Source organism: Heloderma suspectum, chromosome 15 (assembly GCF_057233095.1).
Source record: "Heloderma suspectum isolate Gila_16-S chromosome 15, 16-S_ref, whole genome shotgun sequence".
Classification (NCBI taxonomy): Eukaryota; Metazoa; Chordata; class Lepidosauria; order Squamata; family Helodermatidae; genus Heloderma; species Heloderma suspectum.
The window spans coordinates 11,650,558-11,671,924 of NC_139472.1; the positions used below are offsets into that span (position 1 = coordinate 11,650,558).

The 21,367-nt window shown below is 44.5% G+C and overlaps 1 protein-coding gene across 7 annotated transcripts in view; it reads right to left on the reverse strand.

The window, feature by feature from the left end:
* The window catches only part of MORN1 (MORN repeat containing 1), a 316,149-nt gene that overhangs the window by 119,278 nt on the left and 175,504 nt on the right, over window positions 1–21,367 (reverse strand). For 4 of the 7 annotated variants that reach the window (XR_014786007.1, XR_014786005.1, XR_014786006.1 and 1 more), the window contains one exon: window positions 19,976–20,133. Coding sequence is in view for 4 of the 7 variants with exons in the window: in XM_084821656.1 (XP_084677782.1) it covers window positions 20,004–20,133 (130 nt within the window). In the remaining 3 variants the exon portion in view is untranslated. Of the gene's footprint in view, window positions 1–14,413; window positions 14,450–19,254; window positions 20,134–21,367 lie in introns of those variants that run through there. The other 3 variants (XM_084821657.1, XM_084821653.1, XM_084821655.1) reach the window with 3 other exon arrangements.

The window sequence follows — 21,367 nt, forward strand, 5'->3', positions numbered from 1 at the left end:
GGAAGCCACAACTATGGGTTCTCCCCCCCCCCTTCTCTTTTGCTGAAGTGTTTAGGAAAGAAAAACACCCTTGTTCCAAAGTGGAAATGGGTTCCAAAGCTTTTCTCAAGCCATGTGATCTTCTACAGGTGTTCTCCTCTGTGTGTGTGTGTGTGTGTGTGTGTGTGTGTGTGTGGTGTCTCCTCCTCCTCTCTGTAACAGCTCTCCTTGGTGATGGGAGCCAGAACAGTTATGAAAGAGCAAAAAGAAAGCAAATGGTTGCCAACATTTCCAGGAACACATTGGGTTGGAAGAACTAGGGCTCACTGATACAATCTAAACCCATTTGTTTAGAACCAATCTAAAAGGGAAGTGGGAATGGGAAAAACTACCCTTTTGATTGGTACCTGGACCGATCAGTGTAGAATGCTAGCACCCTATGAACATCATGTGCATGGAGGGGCATTTCCAGAAGTGACGATGCCAAAGTAGGGGGCATCTTTTTATTTGTGCACATACCACCACCACCATCACCACCATTCCCAGCCTGCCTTGAGTGTCTACTTGGGGAATTTGTTCTGGCTCATAAAGCTCAAAGTGGAAAGTTAACAGGATAGGAGTTATGGTTAAATGCACCAATAATCTTGCTGGGATATATTTGAAATATTTTTAGGAAACTAGTTTGAAGTCTGATCTGAGAGAATTGAAGGAGCCAGCAAATGGAAAACAAGCAGACTTGATGCATGGTGTGTGGAACAATTTGCTTATGATGAAATTAACACATGTGGTAAGTTTTGGAGAAGGGAGAGAAAAGTGTTCTTGGAGAAATGGAATACGTTTGCTGACCATTGGAGTAGATGATGGTCAGAGAATTTCCTTAGGTTCATTACCCTTTGGGCAAATCCAACTCTATGATTCTATGAAATTTGTGAAATTATGCAATTGGTTTAAGATATGCTGGATATTTGACACAGTCATCTTTCTATATATTAAAAAGGATAATTAAAAAAAATTACTCTTGTATGATGCAGTAATTGAAAAGGGTTTAGACATTAATAGGACGCTGCTTTATACCAGCTCAGACTATCTGTCCACCTCGCCAGGTATTGTCTACAATTGGCATCAGCTTTCCAGGGTCTCAGGTAAATTCCATCACCTGCTAGTTGATACTTTTAAATTGGAGATTCCAGGGTCTGAACTTGGGATAGGCAGGCTGCTTACCTCTAGTCCTCTGAGGGCTCATCTGTGCTTTCACACACATGGGTTCTGTGCCTGTGCATCGCCCTGTTTGGAACATTCTAGAAGTGAAAGGCTTTGGTGGGAAGTCTCCCCCCCCACCTCACTCTAGTGTGCATACTCCTGGGTGTACCTCTGTCCTTTTCCTCAGTTCCTCTAGACCATCATAGGCAACAGATACCCAAAAGAATAAAGAGGCACCTGTGTGGGCTGGTGGGTGGGTTATGTGAATGCATAACATTCACATAACATGCACTACAGTTACAGGTAAGCAACCTGTCCTCCTTCTTTGTAGTTAGCAGGGTAGAGATGCAAAGATAACACTGAAAAGAGTACCGCTCTGGCAAAGGCAGAGCCTGAACATCCAGCCAATGGTGCCTGACAATGGTGGATGGCTGGGACCATGTCACCGTCCTACATAATTTGAGAATCGGGATGCCCCTTATAAAGGCAGTGGAGGATGCCATGGCTATAGCAGAGTGAACCAGGACTGGATTAGGAACTGAGAGACTGAAGAGCTGGTACGCTAAGTGGATAGTTTCAGTCACCCGTTTTGCCAGGCACTGGGAGAAGACTAGTGAACCATGGTGGCCCCTGATAAGAAACAAGCAACTTCTGAGTCCATTTGAAGTGCCTGGACTGCCCCACAATATCAGATGGAGGGGCATTTCCAGTGGTGATGATGACAAAGTAAAGAAAGATGGTAAAGTGATGTCCTGATCCAGGTGAAAGACTGAGACCACCTTCAGTAGAAATGACACATCCGGATGCAAAACCACCTAGTCTTTCTGGAACACCAAAGATGGGGGATCGTCTCAGAGGGCCCAGAGTTCTCCTGCATAGCATGCTGAAATAACTGCCATGAGAAAGACAACTTTTAGGGTCAGCAAATGGAGGTCAGTGGTTGCTAATGGTTTGAAGTGCTTGCCTACCAGAACAAGAGGAAGACCCCATGATGGAAATGAAGGCTTGTGTGGAGGGAATAGGTTGCACAATGCCCTAAAAATGTTTTAACTGTGGAATGAGAGAACATGGAGAAGTCCATCCCCCCTCCAATTGGGCTATGGAATGCCACACTAGCAGCTAAGTAAACCTTCAAGGAGGAGAGTTTCAAGACATCAGACTCCAGGAACAAAAGGAATATAAACACATGCTGCAATGGGCAGCTGATGGGATCAACATTATGTCTGGTTGAAAACACCGAACATCTGGATCACTTAGCTTTGTACAAATGCAGCGTAGACTGCTTTTGCACTGCATCGAGGACACGCTGGACATCCTCCAAAACAGTTACAGTGGTAGAATCTTCCACACCATGAGGCTGAGGGTGTGAGGGTCCAGGTGTTGGATCATCCCTCAGTCCAGCATGATGAGGTCCATGTGCTGCAGTAGGCATCAATGCTCTTGGTGCAAGAACAGAAGGGGTGTGGTGAACCATGGTTGCTGTGGCCACCAAAGGGCAATGAGGATGAGACTGGCGTTGTCCTCCTGTGCTTTGGCCAGGACTCTGGTGAGTGTCAGTATCAGAGGGTATGCATAGAGAAGCTGTCCCTACCAAGGGAATGTAAAGGCATTGCCCAGCCAATCCATTCCATCTCCCACCCTGCTGCAAAAGAGGGGGCACTGGGAGATGTTGGAGGATGTGAAGAGCTCTATTAGTGGTTGATCCCAGTGGCAAAAGGGACGATGAACCACAGTGAATACTATTGTCCTCTCCTGCCAAGTGGGTTACTACTATGAACATTCCTCTGGCTATGCACCACTTCCAAAGTACTAGAGAATGTTTCAGCATGGTTCTGGACCATGTACCTCCCTATTTGCTGATGTAGAAGCTTGACTGAGGTGACTAGTATCTGGGGATGTTGGAGAAGTCTGCAACAGAATTAAATGAGTTCAGATTTCTATGAATCTGACTAAACGCAGTCATATGGATTCTGCAGGCCCCCTTTTTTCTGTACTTTCTGGAATTTTATGCAAATTTAGTTGTAGAAAAATACATGAAATTAAAAAAAAACTGGCTGAAAATGCGCATTTCCCCCATAGGCTAAAGCAGGAAAATGCACATTTGGGGGGGGGGATTCGTGCATTTGGGGGGAGGGTTGCACATTTTCACATGTGAATTTGAGGAAAATTGGGAATTTGGAAAAAATCTGATTCCACCAATGATCAGACAATGGAATGAAAGGCACCAGACAATCCGCAAAATGCAGATGGAACAGATTTTATAATAGCCGTACACCCCACCTGTATCGTACAACCTGCTAGCTCTGCTGTGAACGCTTGCAGTGTCTTGGTAATGGTGAGTAGCTCGAGAGCACTGATATGCACGCAACACTCTGCGGGCGACCAAACAGCATGTATTTGGAGAGATTTGCAATGAGTGTACCCATGATTTGTGTCTGGGAGGCCACTAGAGATCTGAGCAGGCAACCTCTAAGGAGGTGTGGTTGATGTACCTACAACAGGAGGGAAACCCACATGGAACAGAGCAAGGTGAGGGAGAAGCAGTGTGTGAGATGGGACCTTGGACCCAATTTGATGGCACATGCATATGGAGTCTTCCAAATGGTGCAACCACTGTGGTGGCTGCCTGAGTCCCAAGAGGCATTGGATGCATGGTCTCTTCCATCAGTAAGTGTTCATTACAGAACGTGCCATACTCAAAAGGCTCTTGTTCTTGCTGGCAGGCAGGTATGCTTTGCCTGTGTGAGAGTGCAAACAGGCTCTTACGAAGGTAAGGGTGGTGGCTGGAATGAGATGTGGTTTTTCTCATTGATGCACCCGCCAAGATCGCTTGAGTTGCTTCAGTCCCATAGGGCGAAACTATATATGTTTGTACATACATGTTCCCATAGACCACAAAGAAGAACTTCCTGCCAGGGAGGATACATCTATCAATAGCTGTTAGTCATGGTACCTAATGGAACCCCCGTATTCAGGGGGTGTATACTTCTTAATATAAAGGGGGCAAAGAAAGGAGGGGGTTTGCCTTCTTGTCCTGATTCATGAGCCTCCCAGAGGCATCTGGTTGACTGATGCTAGAAACAGAATGTTGTTCTAGATATAGCTTTGGTCTGGCCCAACAAGGCAATTCTGATCTTCTAAAGAGTTGGAGATTAATCTTGCTTGCCCTTTTGTATGCAAGGCCTATGAATAATGCTAATGCTTGAGGAGCCATAGCTCAGTGGAAGGTCGCATGCTTTGCAAGCAGAGGGTCCCATGTTCAACCCCTGGCATCTCCAGACAGGGCTTAGAAGGACTCCCATCTGTGACCGCGGAGAGTCACTGACAGTCAACAGATGATATTGAGCAAGATAGACTAACTGTCTGACTTGGTATAAGTCAGCTTTGTATGTTCCATATTTGGGGCTGATGTTGGGCCCCAGTGCAAGAGAACCAAGTGTACCTAGGGGTGTACGAACTGTGTAAAATCTGCTCTGTCTGTGTTTTGTGGATTGTCAGGTGCCTTTTGTTCCCTCGTCTCCTCACAGACAGATGGGAATTATTATTTTTTCCATTGTGCGGAAAAATTCGCAAATAATTATGTAAGAAGTCTCAGAACAACTTACATAATTTACCTTAGTATGTGACATTTAGCATATTGTCCCCCATTCCATTCAACTTTTCTTTAGCAGAAATGTGCATATTTTCCTATGAATAAATATGCGTACATTTCGGGAAAGTGAAAAAAAAAAAACACATCTGAAAGTCCATGGACTCTGCGTGGCCAGAGGAGGTTGCTCTGCAGTGGATTCCACAGGTCGGATTCTTAGAAATCCAAGTTCATTTAGTCTGTCTCGAATTTCTCCAACATCCCTTCGTGTACCCTTGGATTAGCCCTTGGAATTCTTCCATGCAGTCCTACAAGCTGTGATGCTTGTACTTAGAATTCTCATGGGTTGAGGCCTTTGCTGCAATGCTTGCCCCTAGAGCGAATATAGTCCGTCTCAAAGACTGTGCATTTTCCCCATCCTCTCACCTTCCTGCCCCCTGCAAAGTCCTGCTCTGCAGCATCATGCATTGAGGCAAACTGTTTTCATAACTTCTTTGAGTGCAGGAGGGTGAGTGAGGAAGGGAGAATGATTTAGGCCAATGTTTCTGTAGCAAATAGTTTTGTTAAATTTCCTGCAGATGTTGCTGCAGCTCGGATGTGATTTACAGAGAGGCAAGTCTGAAACAGTCTCAGAGTGATACTGGGAGGTTAACATTCCAAAATCTCTGCTTGGGTACTGAAGTGAGTGCCAAGATTGCGGGTAGTAGATTTTTATGTTCTGTACTCCTTTGCAATTGATTGATGCAATGCAGTTGTAATTCAACTTTTGCTTGGACTTCATAACCCCTCTCGAGTGCGTTGAGATCTCAATTAGCTGACGATGATCTCCAGAACATAACTACATCAGCTTTCATGAGCTGGCCCAACACAGCATCCATCTCCCTCACCTCACTCCCAAGAGCAGGATACAAATCCACAAGTGGGGGAAATGTAACAGATGAGCCAGAGGCACGGTTGGAGCCAATAGGGATTCACCAAGGGCTAGGCAGTATCAGAGGTCTGAGGTGGGTCTACAGCTAACAAGGCAATCCAAGAATGAAGACCTGATGCAGGTAGGTGTGACCCGAAGCCAGTACTGAGGGCAGGCAGGGCAAAACACAGGTGTGGTCCAAGGAACTATGCATAACAATACTTGTTTATAGGGAAGACATGCTCATTGAAGATGCTCATCAAAACATGAAGCATCAGCACAGCTTGCCTAAATCAAAATTTGTTTTCATTATGAATGTTAAGTCAGTATATCCCATAGGAGGCTTGCTCCCCTCTGGATATGGAAAGGCAGAAGAGATCTTCCTGAAGTAACTAGTAGGTGATGTTCATCCATGAATGGGCACACACGGGAACCAACATCCTCCACCAAAATAACGTCATCCGGCAAACACATCATCCAACATCACTTGCTTTGGTAAACAGCCGTGTAACCTTTCATGGATTTGACTGGAGCACCTGTTTGACTAGAGCATCTCTCACTTACGTTCTTGGACAACAAAGAAGATGACTATTTATAGTGCTTGCAATTAAAAAAAAAACCCCATGTACCTTACCATGGCAACCACAGTGTCCATGCACTATCTAAGAGACAAAAAGCTTTGCCTTGTAGAAAAAACACACACACACCACAGGAAAGGAAAGGTTCCTCCTGTGCAAGCACCAGGTCATTACTGACCCCTAGAGGGATGCCGCTTGTGCTGGCGTTTTCATGGCAGACTATAGCGGGGTGGTTTGCCATTGACTTCCCCAGTCGTGATTACCTTTCCCCCAGCAAGCTGGGTACTTGTTTTACCAACCTCAGAAGGATGGAAGGCTGAGTTGACCTGAGCTGGCTACCCGAGACCCAGCTTCTGCTGGGATCGAACTCGGGTCATGGGGAGCGTTTCAGTTGCAATATTGCTGCCTACCACTCTGTGCCACATGAGTCAACTCCTGCTTTTGGAAAAATTTGTTTTCTAGTTTCTAAGCATCCTCCCCCCACACATACACTTTATGGCACGTTATTTATCTGTTCCCTCTGCAATGAACCTTTTCTCCTTATTTTATTTACCTCTTGTTGTTGTTCAGTCGTTCAGTCATGTCCGACTCTTCATGACCCCATGGACCGTAGCACGCCAGGCCTTCCTGTCCTGCGCTCTCTCCCGGAGTGTGCTCAAGTCCATATTCATTGCATCAGTGATGCTATCTAGCCATCTCATCCTCTGCCGTCCCCTTCTCCTTTTGCCTTCAGTCTTTCCCAGCATCAGGGTCTTTTCCAGGGAGTTATCTTTTCGCATTAGGTGGCCAAAATATTTGCGCTTCAGCTTGAGTATCTGTCCTTCCAATGAGCAGTCAGGGTTGATTTCCTTTAGGATAGGCTGATTTGACCTCCTTGCAGTCCAGGGGACTCGTAAGAGTCTTCTCCAGCACCACAGTTCGAAAGCATAAATTCTTTGGCGCTCAGGCTTCCTTATAGTCTCACAGCCATACATTACTACTGGGAAAACCATAGCTTTGATTAGACGGACCTTTGTCGGCAAGGTGATGTCTCTGCTTCTTACTATGCTGTCTAGGTGTGCCATAGCTTTCCTCCCAAGGAGCAAGCATCTCTTAATTTCATGGCTACAGTCACCGTCTGTGGTGATCTTGGAGCCCAAGAAAATAAAATCTGTCACTGCTTCCATTTCTTCCCCTTCCATATGCCAGGAAGTGATGGGGCCAGATGCCATGATCTTCGTTTTTTTAATGTTGAGTTTCAAACCAGCTTTTGCACTCTCCTCTTTCACCCTCAACAAGAGAGATCCTCTTCGCTTTCTGCCATTAGGGTGGTATCATCTGCGTATCTGAGGTTGTTCATAATTCTCCCGGAAATCTTAATTCTGACCTGTGATTCATCCAACCCGGCGTTTCTCATGATGTACTCTGCATATAAGTTAAATAAGCAGGGCGACAATATGCAGCCTTGTCGTACTCCTTTCCCAATTTTGAACCAATCGGTTGTTCCATGTCTGGTTCTCACTGTTGCTTCTTGACCCTTGTACAGGTTTCTCAGGAGACAGGAAAGGTGGTCTGGTACTCCCATCTCATTAAGAATTTGCCACAGTTTGTTGTGATCCACACAATCAAAGGCTTTAGCGTAGTCAATGAAGCAGAAATAGACTTTTTCTGGAATTCTCTTGCTTTCTCCATGATCCAGCAAATGTTGGCGATTTGATCTCTACTTCCTCTGCCTCTTCGAAACCCAGCTTGTACTTCTGGTAGTTCTCGGTTCGCATACTGCTGAAGCCTAGCTTGTAGGATTTTGAGCATCACCTTGCTGGCATGTGAAATGAGTGCAATTGTACGGTAGTTTGAACAATCTTTGGCACTGCCCTTCTTTGGAATTGGAATGTAAACTGACCTTTTCCAGTCCTGTGGCCACTGCTAAGTGTTCCAAATTTGTTGGTGTATTGAATGCAGCCCTTTAACAGCATTGTCTTTTAGGATTTTAAATAGCTCAGCTGGGATACTGTCATCTCTGCTAGCTTTGTTGTTAGTAATGCTTCCTAAGGCCCACTTGACTTCACTCTCGAGGATGTCCGGCTCAAGTTCAGTGACCGCACTATCATGGCTATCAGGGACATTCAGAACTTCCCAGTATAGTTCTTCTATGTATTCTTTCCACCTCTTCTTAATCTCATCTGCTTCTGTTAGGTCCCTGCCTTCTTTGTCCTTTATCATGCCCGTCTTTGCACAAAACACTCCCTTGATATCTCCGATTTTCTTGAAGAGATCTCTAGTCTTTCCCATTCGGTTGTTTTCCTCGATTTCTTTGCATTGTTCATTTAAGAAGGCCTTCTTGTCTCTCCTTGCTATTCTCTGGAACTCTGCATTCAGTTGGATATATCTTCCCCTTTCTCCCTTGCTTTTCGCTTCCCTTCTTTCCTCAGTGACTTGTAAAGCCTCATCAGACAGCCACTTTGCTTTCTTGCATTTCTTTGTCTTTGGGATGGATTGAGTTGCTGCCTCCTGAACAATGTTATGGACCTCCGTCCATAGTTCCTCAGGCACTCTGTTTATCAGGTCTATGTCAGGGTGGACACTGAGCCCATAGAATCCCAGAGTAGTTCTGATGCTGAGGAAGAGCAGTCGCTCCTTCGGGAGAGGAGCGCGCTCCTGTTTTCCCAGGACCAACAGCTGACGGAGCTTCTTCCCACCCACATTCCTAGTTTAGAAAGCAGACCAGGGAGTGACTCAGCACAGATAGTAGACTGGGGGGGTGCGCAGCGCAGACGCAGAGAGTGGCGCCAAATGGTTGGCGCTCAAAGAACGGTTGCGCCCAGAGGATCCAAGGGAACAGGGGAGGGATTCTCCCTAGTCCTTATATTCAGGGGTCTGCCAGTAATTGCTTTTCAAACGGGGACCAACTGTTCTAACTTAGGGCATAGGGATGCTGCTGCTCAGATCTAGTTGCTACCTGTAGAGCTGTTAAGTTGTAAAAGAAGAATAAAACTTTGAAAAGAATCCCTTTGTCTGTGTCTGGACTTGGCTACTAGATTAGACTGAGAGCCCTCCAAGGAGCACTTGACAGTCTAATCCCTTAAATCTAATCCTCACCTCCACTGTATATTCATAAGGGATATGATTTAAGTCATACCTGAACGGTTTAGTGGTTTTCCCTACGTTCTTCCATTTAAGCCGAACTTTTGCAAGAAGCAGCTCATGATCTGAGCCACAGTCAGCTCCAGGTCTTGTTTTGACTGACTGTATAGAGCTTCTCCATCTTTGGCTGCAAAGGACATAATCCATCTGATTTCGATATTGACCATCTGGTGATGTCCATGTGTAGAGTCGCCTCTTGTGCTGTTGCAAAAGAGTGTTTGCTATGATCAGCGTGTTCTCTTGGCAAAACTCTATTAGCCTTTGTCCTGCTTCATTTTGTACACCAAGGCCATGCTTGCCTGTTATCCCGGTGATTTCTTGACTTCCTACTTTAGCATTCCAATCCCCTATGATGAAGAGGACATCTTTTTTTGGTGTTAGTTCTACAAGGTGTTGTAGGTCTTCATAGAACTGATCAACCTCAGCTTCTTCGGCATCAGTGGTTGGGGCATAGACTTGAATTACTGTGATGTTGAATGGTTTGCCTTGGATTCGTACTGAGATCATTCTCTCATTTTTGAGATTGTACCCCAGTACTGCTTTCCCCACCCTTTTGTTGACGATGAGTGCTACTCCATTTCTTCTACGGGATTCTTGCCCATAGTAGTAGATATGATGGTCACCTGAATTAAATTTGCCCATGCTTGTCCATTTTAGTTCGCTGATTCCCAAGATGTCGATGTTCAGTCTTGCCATCTCATGTTTGACCACCTCCAGCTTACCTTGATTCATTGATCTGACATTCCAGGTTCCTAAACAGTATTGTTCTTTACAGCATCAGATGTTCTTTTCACCACCAGACACATCCACAGCTGAGTGTCCTTTCAGCTTTGGCCCAGCCGCTTCGCTCTTTCTGGCGCTACTTGGAAATACCCTCTGCTCTTCCCCAGTAGTATATTGGACACCTTCAGACCTGAGGGGCTCATCTTCCAGCGTCATCTCTTTTAGCCTTGTGATACGTTCCATGGATTTTTTTTCGCAAGAATACTGGAGTGGGTTGCCATTTCCTTCTCCAGTGGACCACATTTTGTCAGAACTCTCTGCCATGACCTGTCCGTCTTGGGTGGCCCTGCACGGCATAGCTTATGGCTTCACTGAGTTACACAAGCCCCTTCGCCACAACAAGGCAGTGATCCATGAAGGGGTATTTACCTCTACAATATCTTAAAAGATGCAAGGAGGAAGCAAGCATACACTTGGGAAGCAAGTCAACCCAGTTTGCTACGCCATTTTCGATTTCAAGGTGTTATTTTTGTCATAAAAGACACCGAACTTCTAAACATCAGAGTGGGAGCAACGAAGATTAGTTCGAATGTGCATTCATAGCATTTTACATTTACTTCAGCATGACCAAACGCAAAAGATTTGGCATTGCTACAAATCAGGTCTAAGAAAAAGTCCCCCAATCTGTGTGACAGATCAGTGCGCAGAGAGGTATCCTCTATGGCTGCCAACCAACTGAGGAAGACTCTTGCCCTGGAGACATACCAAGTCCAGCCTGGGAGACTTCTGGAACTTCTAGCTGGGTTTAGTTATTCAGAGACTGGGTTGCTTTTTGATGACAGATGCTTGTTTTTTTCACATATTGTTTTTAGCCCTGCACTATTAGGATGGATGGGTAATCTGCCACAGTCGTGGGGATATTTCAGGTTTGTGGGCTCTACTTTGCTTTTTACTAGAACTCCAAAGCCCACCAACAGGAGGCAGGAGTTAAATGGTGACTCAGGGGGAGGAGCTAATTCCCTACTGCACCTCATCAGCCATATATTAGGATGACCTGTGAATGCAAGTAAAAATTACATCGGAGTTATTTATTTATTATTAACTATGTTTAGGTTTTAAAAAGGTGTCTTGTCACACTTTAAAATCTAACAAATATCTGTGGTAACACCCAGCGTTTTGTGAATGGCAACAGTTAAGGTAATTATCACTGTCTGTACTTTTTGCATTTCAATTACTTCTGACAACAGTTTACATCTCCCCCCCCCCATGTCTATAAATCTGCCAATATGAGGTTAACACTTCATGCATCTGATGAAGTGGACAGTGTCTATGAAAGCTTATGCCAGAATAACTTCGTTAGTTTTTAAGGTGCCGTAAGACACTTGGTTGTTTTTGCTGCTACAGACAAACATAGGCACCCCTCTGGAAATTGTGACATTTAGGTAGTTATGTTATAGTGGACCAGGGCTTCTAATAGCCAAATTTAAATAGAAAAAAGCCTTTTTGTTGTTGCTGTTGAACAATTGGGAGTCAATTTGTCCATCTCCTGCAAATAATCCAATTATCTACCTACCTCAATTTGCCTTCTGCCCATTCTGGTGGCTAGGTGGGGATGCCTCCAGCAGCCTTCCTCTCTGAAGGACACAATCATGCAAACTGTTTGATCATGCAAACTGGCCCAATGCAATTGTGTCCTTCAGAGAGTAAGGCTGCTGGAGAAACTTATTTAAGCCACGGTGGGTTGTGGTGCATGCCAGTGACCGTTTTGAATATTCAAGCCACAATTGTGGCTTGCCATGTTATCCGAACCTGGGGACCATGGTTTATGGGAGGGTTAAACAACTCTCGCATATCCCTAAAACAAGCCGTGTGTATGTGAGTGAGTGAGGCGGGGGGTGCAGGGGGCAGGAATTTACATCAATTTGTCTCCTCTCATTTTGTAATATGTGGAAGACAGTAAGCCCTGCCTCTAACCAGGGGTGTGCAGAAAGTGCAACTGCATTTTAATGAAGGCATCAGTGCTTCAAAATATCAGACGGATCCCAGCTGCGTTACACCAGCTAAACGCTGCCAACAGATCTACATTCTAACCTCAATAAGAAGAGAATTGCTGTTATCTCTCACAGCAGAGTTCTATTATTGCCATGGGTCTAGCAGTGCTGGAAAGGAGCAGCTTGCTAGGATCTGGGATGGATTAGTCTGGATAACGTCCAGGGTGATGCCAGACCTCTTCGTGGGCTGTGACGGAGCCCTCATTGTGCTGAGAATGTACATTTAAGCCAAGATTTGCATCATTATTATTATTATTATTATTATTATTGAGAAGGGAAAATGGAGATTTAAAGAAAAATCTAAGGAAAGAGAGAAGTGGAAAGGAATGTTAAGGACAGAGTAACATTAAGTAACATGAAAGAATTTTTATAGACATCTGTTTTCTTTCTTGTGTGGCCATTTTTTCTACGTATTTTATCCAGTTTATTTCCCTTTGCCTGGGTTAATTTCCCCAATGAAGCTTTCAAGACAAATATGGGTAAAATATCTGAGCAAAATCCATAGGCTTTGTTTCATCAAACTGTGCCTAGAGGGCTTGTGCTCCATGTAGGGATTGGCTGAATTTGGGCAAGATTTGATTCTCAAACCATATCAGATCAAATGGTGCTGCTCTCCTAGCACACCCTGGAATTCCCAGTTATTTTAATTTCCCTGTTCACGTGGAAGGTGGAACTGAGTAGGTTATGCACAAATGCCATTGTGCTGCAGAAGGATGTTCAGCAGTGTGGGGTGGTAGAGAGAATGGGAGGGATGCCATAGGTGCATTGTAGAGCACCTGCTTTGCATGCAGGAGGTCCCAAGTTTGAGCCCTGGCACCTCCAGCTAAATGGATCTCACAGAAGCAGAGCTGGAAAAGGCCCCTTGTCTGAAATCCTGGATAGCTGCTGCCAGTCAGAGTAGACAATAAAAAGGCTAGGTAGACAAACAGTCAGACGTGGCACACGCACCCTCAGTGGGCCCTTCCACAGGCAAAACATTTTTATTAAACTTTATTTAAAACATGTACTCTATCAGTAAACTCTGGTACCTTCCTGAATTGTATTCTGCACTGAATAAAGCTTTTCTGTGCTCCGGTGGGATTGTGGGATATCCAGCCAAACCTGATCATAAACCCAAAAGGGTTGTTAGATTGAATTTGTTAAAAATAAATAAATAAATCCTGTGTTTGTTGGCCTGGGGTCTATCTTGCCTCATGGCCTGTGGCTGGAGTGTGGCCACTGGGTCCCCGAATGCATCTTTAGCACAGACAGTTGCTCAGCAAAAAAGCCAGGATGCTGCTGGTAAAGGACAAGAACAGTTGACTCACACCACAGGGTAGTATAAACTGTTGCTTATTTTCTTTTCTCTTAACAATTACTAATCATGAGTTTTCAGCTTAACTGGCCTCCGCTCCAAGAAGATATTGTAAGAACGTTGGCAAAATAATAATGGCTCTTTACCATGTTCTCTTCCACCGTGCTGTAAATGCTAGTAATATATGCCAGGTTTCCATCACACTTCCCAGTTTTGGTCTGCTAAACCGTCATAGAGAAAGAGGTGGTAGGTCTGAGAACGAGAACAGCTGTTTCTGGTCTCCGAGACCAGGTTTTTCCCTCTCTCTGTGACTAAGATTCTCAGCAAGGTTGAATATACTGTTTAAGGTTGGATTAAATTACAGAAAAGGCAGCACGTTTTAAGCAAGCACTTTAAAGCAGAACAAGTATTTCATTCATGAATGATGGTGATGGTGATGACAATTGTTCATTTGTACTCCATCTTTCAATTAGTTGATTGTGCCTAATGTCAAGTAGCAGCACTTGGGGTGGGGTGCATGAGAGAGCCAAAACAGACGTGATGATGGGGATGCATGAATACATTTCTGCTGTCTGCAAACAGCAACCTGAGAGGGGTTTGAATCCAGATTGGGACATCTCAGACCTAAAACATCTCAGACCTACAAACCACAACATCTGCGCTATTTGTTCATCTATTTGTTCATATGTACCTATTTGTTCATCTGGACAAACCCTAAGCTTTATGTTTTCTGGGATGAACATGACCACAAACAACGATAAATAAAGAAGTGACAGGAATATCGCAGAGTTTACCCTTGCCTTGTCAGAAGCAGCGACTACGCCAGTGTAAGCGGCGTCCCTCTAGGGGTCAGCAATGACCCGGTGCATGCACAGGAGGAACCTTTCCTTTCCTTTTCTCATGACATTCTGCCAGTCCTATATTCTTCTGCAGCATCGCTTTGGCACACAGCCTTCACATGAAGCTGTACATTTCATTTTTTCTTAAAACCTCCATTCTTTCCTATGTGAAATACACATTTCATAAGACAACAGCAGATGCTAACAACTTAGGGCCACACAATATTGACCGCCAGGAGGATTTGAATACATCTGTATCTATCAAGGTAATATATTTGCCTTTTCTCTCTAAAAAAAATACCCAAACACACACACACACACACACACACACACACGACAGGGGTACAATGAAAACCAACGCAGCTGTTATTGCTCACAACTTGTGGGTTGCCACAAGCACTTTGGGGTGGTGGAATAACCTCTTCCCTTGCCAAGTGTGGTTTGCTGTTTTACCAGTTATTCTTTTGTGCATATTAATGGGTGTGGATGCACTGGGCTTCACTTCTGCATTCTTTAATCCTACAGAAGCCGTGCAAAATTGGCAGGTCTTTCATGGTTAAACAAAAAACAACTCACCCACCCCAAAGACAAAGGAAAATACGTACTTAGAGGTCATGGATTACTGAAGACTGGGCTTCTTGTAAAATATATATATATATATATATATATATATATATATATAAAAATAAATAACACAACAGTAACCTCAAACATGATATAACAACACAAAAAGAGCCTTGCTGGATCAGGTCAAAGGCCAACATAGTCCAGTATCCTGTTTCCCAAAGTAGCCAACCAGATGCCTATGGGAAGCTCACAGATAAGGCATGAAGGCAATGCCCCTGTTGTTACTCCTCAGCAACTCGCGTTCAAAGATAGCCTGCTTCTGAACATGGAGGCTCAATTTAGCTATCATGTCTCTTGCACTGAATTGAGTGCCATAACGACAGCCCTGCTGAATTACAGAATCATAGAATAGTAGGGTTGGAAGGGGCCTATAAGACCATCGAGTCCAACCCCCTGCTCAATGCAGAAATCTAAGGCAAAGCATCCATGACAGATGGCTGTCCAGCTTAATCTTGAATGCCTCCAGTGTGGGGGAGCCCACTACCTCCCTAGGTCATTGGTTCCATTGTCGTATTGCTCTAACAGGAAGTTTTTCCTGATGTTCAGCCGGAATCTGGCTTCCTGTAACTGGAGCCCATGATCCCGTGTCCTGCAGTCTGGGATGATGGAGAAGAGATCCTGGCCTTCCTCTCTGTGACAACCTTTCAAAGACTTGAAGAGTGGTATCATATCTCCCCTCAGTCTTCTCTTCTCAAGGCTAAGCATGCCCAGTTCTTTCAGTCTCTCTTCATAGGGCTTTGTCTCCAGTCCCCTGATCATCTTCCTTGCCCTCCTCTGAACCTTCTCCAGTTTGTCTGCATCCTTCTTAAAGTGTGGTGCCCAGAACTGGACACAGTACTCCAGATGAGGCCTAACCAGTGCTGAGTAGAGGGGAACGAGTACTTCACATGATTTGGAAGCTATACTTCTATTAATGCAGCCCAAATAGCATTTGCCTGTTTTGTAGCCATATCACATTGTTGGCTCATAGTCGGCTTGTGATCTACAACAATTCCAAGATCCTTCTTGCTTGTAGTATTGTTGAGCCAAGAATCCCCCATTTTGTAACTGTGCATTTGTTTTCTTTTTCCTGGGCGCAGAACTTGGCATTTATCCCTATTAAATTCCATTCTGTTGTTTTCTGCCCAGCACTCCAGTCTATCAAGATCACTTTGAATTTTGTTTCCGTCTCCCAAGGTATTAGCTATCCCACCCAATTTTGCGTCATCTGCAAATTTCATAAGCATTCCCTGCATCTCCTCATCTGAGTCATTAGTAACAATGTTGAAGGGCACTGGGCCCAGGACTGGCTTGCCCACGAAGAAAGCTTGGAGGCAACAGCTGGTGCATTTCACCCACTAATGGTCCTAGACTTCTAAGAGCATGTTAGTGCTTTAGAATCTGTATGGGCTTGCTGTGATTTTCTATACATCCTTCCAGATGCTGCCTTTAATATGCAAAGTCTTAAATGGTTCCACCCTTTCCTAAATCAGGAAGGCAGTTTTTCTTTAAGTTGAACCTTAAAGTTGAACCTTGCGTTCTTTAAGCGGAACCTTTCCACATCGATATCTGCTGAAGGCCCTTGCACATCTGCTGAAGAATCCTCTGGGTGCTGCAGATGATTTAGAGTCATGTTCTAAGTTGCATAGTTCATTCATGTGGGGCACTGGCTGGGCTCATTGGGCCTCACTGTCACCCTATATGAATTGAGAGCATTCCTTAAAACACACCCAGCGCTCCTTGGTGGCTGGACACCGTGAAGAAAGATCAGCCACTGTGGACAAGCTACCTCTATGGGAAGCTTGCCTGACTGTGTTGATGTCCTCATTAAAGAAGCACTCATAAACTTTCAATGAATGCCAAAATATTGGCTTGAAAGTCACTGCGTGACATCGGAATATACTATTTAGGAAGCTGACTTATACCAGCTCAGAACCTTTGTCCATTGAGTTCAGCATTGTCTACTCTCATCAGCAGTGGCTGTCCATGGACTCAGGAATTGGTCTTTCCTGTCACCTGTTTACCTGGTGTTTTCCCACTGGAAAACAGGTGGGGTTGAACTGGGGGTCTTTTTGCATGCAAGGCACAAGCTCAGATAGGACTGGGGAGACCAGGGTCAAATCCTCACTCAGCCATGAAGGCTAGCAGTGCCTGTCTATTATCTCCAGTACCAGAGGCAGCAAGGTCTCAAGGTCATTTGCTTGGGGACATGAGTGGATGGGCGCTGTTGTGTTCATGTGGGCTTTAGGGATGTCGAAGACATCCGCAACAGAATCAAATGAGTTCAGAGTTCTATGAATCCGGCCCACAAATTCTGTAGTGGATGGGCTTTTCCCGAGTCGTGTGGATTCTGTGGACTTGTAGACCGGTTTTGTTTTGTTTTTTAAACTTTCTGGAATTTTACGCAAATTTAGGCATGGAAAAATAAGTAAAATTTAAAAAAACCCGGCCAAAAATGCGCATTTCCCCATTGGCTAAAGCATGACAATGTGCATTTTGGAAGGGATTTGCGCATTTTTCAAGTGCGAATTAGCACAAATGTGAATTTGTGTACATTCAGGAAATTGGAAAATATCCACCAATAAGCAGACAATGGAATGAAAAGCACCTGACAATCTGTGAAACGCAGAGGGAACAGATTTTACAAAATCTGTACATCCCTAGTGGGCTTCCCATAGGATTCTGGGTGGTCACTGTGGAAACACAGAGCTGGACTAGATAGGCCTCTGGTCTGATCCAAAACACCTCTTCTTATGTTCTTATGAAGCTCACTAGGTGACCTTGGGCCTGTCACCAACATTCAGCCTAACCTACCTCACATGGTTGTTGTGAGGATAAAATGGCTGTGGTGGGGAGAGAGCATGGATGCCACCTTGAGTTCCTTGGAGGAAAGGTGGGATATAAATGTAATGAATCAACTGATCAATCAACTGGAAATGAGGCTGCCGTGTACTAAGTGAACTCACTGGTTCATCCAGTCCAGTACTGTCTACTCCAAATGACTGCTGCTCTCCAGGTTCTATGCCAGGATTCGCTCCCATTCCTGCAGTGCAAGACTCCTGGGACCTTCTGCAAATCATGTGCTCTACCACTGAACTACGGCCGCTCACCAGACCAGGGATCCCCAACCTTTTTGGACTCTTGGGCACATTTGAAAATTTGAGAAACTGCTGTGGGCACCACCACAAAATGGCTCCAATGGAGGATGAGGCTAGTCACATAATGGCTGCCATGGGGGGCTGGCTAGTCAGAAATCGGCTAATTATTTTAAACAATGTTTTTGAAGGGGGGCAGTGAGTGGATGTCAGGGTCGGATCGGAGCCCAGAGAGCCCCAAAGCAGTTCTGATTCTGAGGAAGAGATAGAAACTGCAGGAGAGGAACCCGCGCGTTTCAAAGAAGCAGCCGGGGAAGAGCCCCTCCCGGTACACATTCCTGAGAATGAGAATGTGACCCTGGCTGGGAGAGGGCGGAGCAACAGCAGTTTCTGGATGCTAGGCGCCGGTGCACCCTCAAGCGCGAGATGGTGGGCGCTGAGAGGCGGTGCTAAGCCCACTTGGTGTGTTGGCAACAGTAGCGCCCCGATGCCCCACAGGAAAAGGGTGGACTCTCTCCTCCTAGCTCATTAAGTACAGCGGTTTCCCGCTTTCCCTTTCAAATGGAGATCAACTGATTCCTAAGGTTAGAACCCCTGAGTAGGCAGACCTCTTAAGTTTTACTTGTAGGATCAAGCAGTTAGCATCCGTAAGTGTCATTAGGTTGAATGGGAATATAGCCTTGGAAAAGAGCCCTATTGTTTGCATGTTGATTCTGGCTACCTGAGGATTTCAGAAGGCAACAGGGAGCGACCTCCTAACAGTGGAGAGCTTTGTGGGCATCACTAGAGGTCCCTGAGGGAGGGCACCTTGGCACTGATTGGTGCTGTTTTTGGGGACTCCTTCATTAGACAACACCTCTTCCTCTATGATTGATCAAAAATACCTTGCCCTAAGTTTGAATGTTCCCTATGTTAAGAAACTACTCCACACTGAAAATGATTGAATTAGGTTGAAGACTAGGCTAGAACTCTTCCACTGACAGGGAACTGTGGACAGGGGTGAGTTTTCAGTCACATGATTCCCCCCACCCCCCAACATCCTGAAGTGACACAGTCCCAAAGTACTCCACTGTGAGCTTTCTCCAAGGATGTTGCTTGGCTCTCACTTAGCTATCTTTGCCATGACGCACTATTGAGTCTTGAACTGCTCATCCAGCATGGCAGAGCACGTTGCGTCTCCAACACCGGCTGCTGCCAGACACAAATATGTTCCAAACAGATCCACTCACCACTCCTCCTCCACCATCACTGCTCAGATACATTTCTGGCCTGTTCAACTTGGGCTTTATTTTTGAATAATTAACCCAGCTTCAGATCCTCTTTCGCTGATGACAGGAGACACTTTTCAAGATTGCTGGCAGTTTTCCGCTTGCCATCTTGCAGTGGGCGATAATGTTTTTTTAAAAATGTTCTGGATGAACAGGAGTTCTTTTTTTATGAGCAAAACTATCTAGTCACCAATGTGCTATTAGAGAGGCAAGCGCAACGATCATGAACTTAATTTGCAATGTACGTTTTTGGCCATTAGGTGACCATCTGGTTCGCTGGGTTTTATGGCTGACAGTTATCTGACCAAACTGTTGCACAAACTCTCCAGTTTATTGAAACAGGGGTTTGTTTTTTTTTAATTCACAGCTTACATTATGATTTTTTTTAAAGCAACTGTCTGGTAAAAAATACAGGTCTTCGGACTATATTGATGCAATATGAAATACCTACAATTCATCTAAAATAGCAGCCTATAGAACCAATCATGAAGCACGTTGCTGCGTGTTGATACTTTGCATTGAATTTTGCACACTGTAGCCACTCTAGAACCCAGTTTTATGAGAGTCATGTAGTAATTATTGGGGTGACACATAAATAATCAGTTCTCATGGCACTCTCACAGCGCATGTAGAAATTATTGGGGTAACACATGAATAATCAGTTCCCACAGCACTTATTTCCCTAAAATTCAGTTGGAAGATAGTTGTGGTTCATCTTACCATTTCATGCCTTTTATTTGCCATTTTTTTAGTTTCCTTTCTGAAACCTGTGCTTTTGACTCACTCTGGCATAACCCTCAAGAGCTTGAAAGCGGGTGGGAGATGTTGGCCTAGGAATGGAGGTGATGTCACTTCGTGGACCATAATTACATACTCTCCTGAAAGATATGAATGAAAACTTGACATTAATGTACAGAACTGGATTAACTATTATACTAAGTGACCTACTGAGTAGGACCCTGCAATGAAATTATTTGACAAAGCACATATATGACACCACACTTTTAAAACTATGGATTAATTAATAGTGACATGCATAAATAGCAAATGTCATCTGTCTTTCTGTGGCCAATGACTGGAACAAATTTCTACATTTGCACTCACAAGTTGTCATATGCCCTCTGATTATTAAAAAGCAATATATTTTAATTAATAAGATGCTGCTCAAAGACAGGGCGGTCAAGACTTATGCTGCTTTTGCAACAGTATGTTTGTTCTCAAATGTACAGGCTAAGTGGTTGTTCTGAGTGTGCAGAAACAAGCACCCAGTAGGGAGACTAGCCCCAAAGCAAAACTAGCGCCCTGACAACCTAAACCAATTTCTAGCCATATCCCAGTACTGCTTCAATTCAGCTCCCCTTAGTGCATGCTCTGTGAGATAGAACTGGTTTCTCTCCACTCCCCAGAAAATGTGATTCAACACAGTCAGCCCAAGACATTTTGTTGCCTGAAGTGGGGCAGCAAATGACACCTCCCACTCACCTAACCGAGCCATGTTATTTTGGAACACGAGGCAGAAAATCCCACAAGCAACTCTCCACATCCCTGACAGTAAAAATATAATAAGAACAAAATAAATAATGTAACGATTTGCTGCCCTTTCATGACACCCAAAATCTGCTGTCTGAGTCAGCCGCCTTTCTCTATCTAATGGTAGGGCTGGCCCTGTGTTTCATGGTATATATTCCAAAGGCAGCCATATTACCCAATAAATGAACACCTCTTATCTACTATCAGTGACTAGGCCAGCCTTCCCCAACCTGTGCTAAACCTATACCTCAGCCACTTTAGATCACAGGTAAAGGAGTCACATGACTGAATGTCATCGTTCCCCCAGCCCCACCCCGGAAGGCAGGGGGGAAGGCAGGCTACAATTCTCCTCCTTGACATGTTAATTTTCCATGCAGGCAATTTTTTTTTGCACAGTATAGCATTCAGCCATGAGAACCTCCACCTGCATTAAGTGGTATTATTATTACTATTATTTATTACATTTCTATACTGCTTCATAGGCTAAGCTCTCTGGGTGGTTTACAAAGGTAAAAAATATTAAAAATACAATATGCAAAATTTAAAAACATAAAAAACACATAGACAGTATACACAGAGATA